Below are 6,162 nucleotides of genomic sequence, written 5' to 3' on the forward strand. Positions count from 1 at the left end.
AGCTTTTAATTAATACAGTGTATATATAGCTTTGAAGACTGTTGGTCATGCAGTATTTTATGATAAAAACATTTTATGGGATTTTGTTTTTAAAGAGGATTTTGTAAAATAACCTGCCCCAATAAATGATTTACCAGCTGCAATAAAAGATCAAGGAAATTGCTCAGATTGTATCTTGGAACATCTAAAACTCTGAAGTTTATGGAGATCTAAGCTGCCCCCAGATCTACAGTCCTCTTAAAATTTTTTGTAGTAGCTAATTATCTTGCATTGCATTTTTTAAAAGGTAGCAATCCTTGAGGAGAGGAAGGTCTGGAAACAAAGAGGAGTTGATGCTCTTTGGCTAAGAAAGTGGGAGAGAAGAAAGGAGAAAATACAGACAGAAGCGAGTAACAACTGGAACTTCATACTGATGTGCTAGCAAATGCAGCTAACAACTCATACAGTATTTGATACTCCTTCAATTACACAGAGAAACTGAATTAACTCTCAGTTAAAAAAAAAAAATCATGATAAAAAACATATTTGCTACATGGCATGCGAGTTATAATATCTATATTACTTAATCAAGAATTGAGTGATTTGTTTTCCCATTCTTTTTCTTTCTGATAAAGATGGCATTTTACCACTAGTGAAGCAGAAAGCAAAAAAAAAAAAAAGCTCTCAAATTCTGTTTTGTTCTAACCTCGTGGGACTTTCACATAATAAGTAAATAAAGCAAGCGCTGGTGTTTGTTTCAAAGAGGATGGCAGAGGCAGTAAATAAACAGAATAGCATATTGAAATAATAAAACACTAGCCTCAGTTGTCTTCACTGAAGGCCAGACAGCAGTCTATGTGAAGAGTACTTGGCAACCTTTTTTTCATACCAGGAATATATAGTTTGTACCCTGTAACTCAGATGTAGCTCTGACCTCTCTGGAAACCTCAGTAAACCACAGAATTATAGAATGATTGTGGTTGGTAAGGACATCTAAGATCATCTAGTCTGGCCATTCACCTACCACCAACATTGCCCACTATCCCATGTCCCTGAGTACAACTTCAGCACATTTCTTGAACACCTCCAGGGACAAAAAACCAGGCAGCCCATTCCAGTGCTTCAACACTTTCAGACAGTAAGCTTTACTCAGTATCCAACCTGAATCTCCCCTGGTGCAACTTGAGACCATTACCTCTTGTCGAGGAATGGAACTCGATGGAAAGCACAACTACAGTAGATAGCAAGGTAAGTAGTTTCTTTTCTTTATTTCAGTACCTGTGGTTGTTTTATTTGAATGCATCCTTGCCTGCTGTAGCCTAGGACCTAGTCATGACATAGTATTTCCACTATACTTATCAAAAAGCCACTGACTATATCAGCATCAAGCTCTGTGTCTATATCCTCCTCAAAAGAGTCAAAGAGAGAAAAGGTACAACAAAAAGGGGTAAGAACTATATTTCTCTCTTGATTCCCACATCAGACTGCAAAATGCATGCCAACTGAGGCAAATGGCTGCTCACTCTGGGGCACCACGTGCCGTTGCAGAGGCCACTAGCTCAGTTAGCTGGGTAGTGACCAGAAACCAGCGTGTGTTCCAGGAATTCTTCCCTGCTGAGGAAGGGTGGATTTAGACCCCTTTCCCTACACTTTCAAGCTAAATGGCTTTGGAAAGAAAGATCAGTTCTGCCCAGCTGCTGACTTAAAGTATTAGTTGGATCAGCATAACTTCTGCTAGAAACAGAAGAGACACTGAAGTTCACTAACACAGAAACTGAGCATCTTGAAAGGGAAAGCACTGATGATAATATGGTTAAATTGAAAACTGAGACAAGTAAAATATAATAGTGAGATCTGGCAAGAATATTTGGATGGTATTCTGAAATCTGTTCTTAAATTATGGCAATATAAATCCAAAATAACCATGGCAGTCTAATTTTATGATTGTGTTCTTTCTTGTTGCCTCACACAATACTCAGAGATGACCACCTCTAGGGATTGGTTCAGGCTTCTATAGTGAAAACGCACATGGTTTCTGCAGGGTCTTTACCTTACTTCCTGCCAAACTTCCAAGGCACAAAGTGGCAAAGGAGAGAACAATAGGCTGTTTCCAGGACCAGCAATGCTGGAGGATTCTTGACTTGCCTAAGTAAACAATCCTATGTTGTATTGATAGAGAAATCATTTGAAACCAAATTTTCAAGATGTCCATCCTACTCTGATGTTCATTTTCTGGATTCTCCGCTTGAGAATAGGGGCTGATTTGCAGAAAATAACAGGTGCCAGAGATATACAATATACAACAGTAAAGAGTGGAAGAAAACACAAATCATTTGTTGCTTGTAAATGCTAGAAATATCTTGCCTCATGTCCTTATCTGGGAGGGGAAATAACACATCTTCCTTACTTTAAAATGATTTGGAAAATAAAAATTAATTCTTTTTTATAAAGTTCCATTGAGAAGGAATGTACAAGAAAATCAGTATTTCTGTAATCCAGGTGGGGCGTGCATGATGTAAATAATGCCAGAGGTCATAGTGAACATAGTGAACAAAGAGAAGAAAACGAAATACTTACTATTTACCTGAAAGAAAATAGCATACATATAGAAAAGCAAGTTCTGTGGAAAAACAGCATATGATGTCATAGGACTTGCAGCTTTATAATATTCACCTGAATTTAGATACCTCTGTGTAATGCAATAACAACAAAGCATACTTTCGGGTTGTGAAGCTATTTGGTGCAGATATTACTCACCACACAGAAAAAGTATATTTCTCTAACTCCTCCAAGTACAAATTGCTCTCTGAGGATGCTTTGCTTTCTTCTAAGTTTGTGTTGTTCACAGCACTTGATTTTTCTTGATAGCATTCTTCAGGTGGGTTATTCCACTTGAGCTTTAAATGAAAAGAAAAACAAATTAGAATGGCAAGATCAATAGTTGGGTGCAGTAGCAAAGTATGCCAATTTCACCCTGCTTCAAACTTTTGAGTTGAATATCTGATCGCAATTCTATACATTCCTTTTGAGCATATGTAAATAATGTATTTATATCATCTGAAAATGAAGTAACAAATGTAAACTATGGGTTGGTTGTTTTTTTTTTTGCAGTCTTGAAGCCTATCCTCAATTTCCTGTATCAAAATGGAAAGCATGGCTGCATATTTTTTCATTGTTCACAGAACTGTGTTTAGCTAATGTACCACAACGCATACAGTTATTTGCCATCACTTGAATCAGCACTGCACTGCACCCTCTATGTGCCCTGCTTCCAGCGCAGACAGTGCCAACTGCACATCAGTGTATGGCTGTTGTAACAACGGCTGTGCACTCAGGGTCAGGCTGGGCTGCTCAGCAAGGCAGACCTGCTGCCATCATGGTGTAGGGCAGGAGGCAGCCACAGTGAGAGCTGTGCCTGGCCACATGCAGCCAATGGGCTGTGAGTTGGACACGCCTATTCTAGCTGCCCATTTTTCCCTGCATTGTACATTATACATTTTTAGCATAAAAATTTGGACATCCACACAGTAAAGCATACAGAGGGAACTGATCAGAGAAGGAAATAATCACTATTTGGCCTCTTTCCTTTTCCTTTTTATAAGTGGGTTAGCTCTCAGCTGGACCCATTGTGAACCAGGCCACCTGCACTGGTGCCAGCATGATAGAGGAGAAAGATGGGACAGTGCTGCATCTTCCAGTGTAATACAAAGAACAGTCTTAATCAATGCTTATCTCCAGAATGATTTGGTTTTTATACGGGCCCAATAGATTAGCAGTAGTATCACCTTTCTCTGAAGTGAGCAGAAGGTTCCTTGCGTGCTTAGTATTAACTGACCCTGGTCAGATGTCTCAACATCATTTCCATCAAGACATACTATAAGGTCATAACTTCCCAAATGGACATCAGCAGGAGACAATTAATATCCTCCAAGGAACAACAGCAATGTCTGTGAAGGGTTTGCTAGGTCTTTGATGCTTTCACGATCCAAACTTGGTGAATCTGTGTAAACTATACATCCTAGAAGCTAAATGAATTAACTCCCTTTTGATCTTAGCATTTATGAGCACTGTAATGAACAAAATATCCAAGTTTATTCTGTAGATATCAAAACTCTTAAGTTTCCAGGGAACACAGCTCTAGCATTAGAGGTAGACATTTCACTATATATTTTGTTGATTGTGAGAAATATATATATATATATATATTGTTTTACAGAGTTAAACATTTTGCTCTAAAAGGCACATTTGTCATCTGAAGCTTGGGTTACATAGACTAGAGCTACATTTTGAATTTTAATTTAAGGCTTATAGATATAACGGACAGAGGTTCATATCCATACCTGTACAATGCTAATCATGGTTATCAGTAAATACGATACAATCATATTTTCAGCGGTCACTGGTAAAGCTGCCACAAGGAATGGAATATATTGCCAAAATGTGATTCTGTGTAAATATGAATAGTTAAGGCAGACTATAAGTGAGTAGCATGCTCAAAGCTGTTTTTAAATACTAACACCAGGCAGCTATAGATAGCATTGCATTTTCACCTAGCCACATGACTGAACTAATGCCCTAGAAAAAGTCAAGGATTCTTTCTCAATAGTGTGTGCAAAATACCTTGCTTGCATTGACATGGTCGCCACACAACTAGCCCTTGTGCAAAATGCATATGAAAACACTGTTTAAGACATAAATCTCAAAGGTGTTGGAAAGTATTATGACTGCAATTCTATGAGACTGTTTGATTTTGTTTGAAGAACAGCAGGAGCTCACTTACATGCATGAGGATGAGACTAAAGCCTCAAAAATGTATTTTACTTCTCATGGATTATGCTGACCAGCAGCACTGTGTCCTTCACAGCCATCAGTTAATATCTTGAATACATACATATGTGTGCATGCTTACTGCACAGGAAACTAAGTTGCCACTAATGCTCATCACTTGGAAGATACTCAGTGGGAGACTATGTACCTGTGCAGCATAGAAGATTTGGGGGAGCAGGAGGAACGCCTCTGTTTTTGCTGATATATTCTACTTTTCCCAAAAAAAGTGAGACCCCCAAGGTCCAATGTTTGTGGTTGGTGTGTTGTGGTTTGTGTTCTTAATAAAAGTCTACTTACAGAAGGAAAAAGGAAAGCTGAGTGGAATAATCCACTGCAAAAAATTGCTGTATTTCCCCCCTACATCTGCCCTTTATTACTTTAGTTTGCAAATTGTGTCCAATTTATGACTGTTGAGTAAAATTATTTTAGAAGACAGTTTCAGTTCCGGAGTTACAAGTAGACCCAAATGACATAATTCGGATCAAGTGTTTAAATCCTGAACATGATAAAACACAGATCTCTTTAAACATTAGGATTCAGTCATCCCATTAAAAGAGAGGGGCTCTTAAAAACTTTGAAATTAGATTTCACATGCTCACGTTTCCTTTGTGCTGAGTGATTCTCACAGGACACGGAGTTCAGAAATCCATTTAAACATGTCAATAACTGAAAGCTTGTGAGTCATTTCACTGAATCCAAAGGGGTTAGACAGTACTGAATCATCCTTGTGCTAACACACCTTGCTGAAACCAGGTCACTTTAATGTGGCTTTGAGAGTTAGCCATGGCTGAGGTTCCTATAAGAGCATGGCATTTTGTTCAAAGGCAATGTGCTATTATGGGATTGTAGGAAATGAATTTCACTCTGCCACTCCCATGGGTTGGGTTGCGTTGTTCATTACACCCACTCCATCAGAACTTAAATTGGTCTTCCTATAGATATAAGACTACTCACGCATGCACACATCAGTCTGAAGCTGTTTATATACAACTGTGATTTCTCTAAATTTTCCTTACCTCACCAAAGAAACAACATGAAATCTTAGTCATTTCAAATGCAGGGAAATTCCAGTTGCCCAATCAGGTTTAGCTCATGAATATTTATATGCATATCATCATCAATTATGAAAAGACACTGGTAAACTCCAAGCTGCAACAATAATTTCCAGCTATCAGGAATTTGTGCCACCATACATGTACAGATATGTGCACATATTAAACAAGATTGTGAGTACTCTGAATAGTGTTTAACTATGATGACTTTATTCCAAGGAGAACTAAAATTGTTTGAAATGTTTCAGAGTAGACCTAGAATCAGGGGGAGATGAATTGCCAGAACTGTTATTTGGAATAGTCA

At 38.2% G+C, this 6,162-nt stretch overlaps 1 protein-coding gene across 1 annotated transcript in view; it reads right to left on the reverse strand.

Annotated features, from left to right (window-relative positions):
* Nucleotides 1-6,162, reverse strand: part of LOC140247897 (uncharacterized) — a 118,058-nt gene that overhangs the window by 81,389 nt on the left and 30,507 nt on the right. The window contains exon 7 of the mRNA XM_072328100.1: nt 2,737-2,876. Within this exon, the coding sequence (XP_072184201.1) occupies nt 2,737-2,876 (140 nt within the window). The remainder of the gene's footprint in view (nt 1-2,736; nt 2,877-6,162) is intronic.

This window comes from Excalfactoria chinensis, chromosome 2 (assembly GCF_039878825.1).
Source record: "Excalfactoria chinensis isolate bCotChi1 chromosome 2, bCotChi1.hap2, whole genome shotgun sequence".
Taxonomy (NCBI): Eukaryota; Metazoa; Chordata; class Aves; order Galliformes; family Phasianidae; genus Excalfactoria; species Excalfactoria chinensis.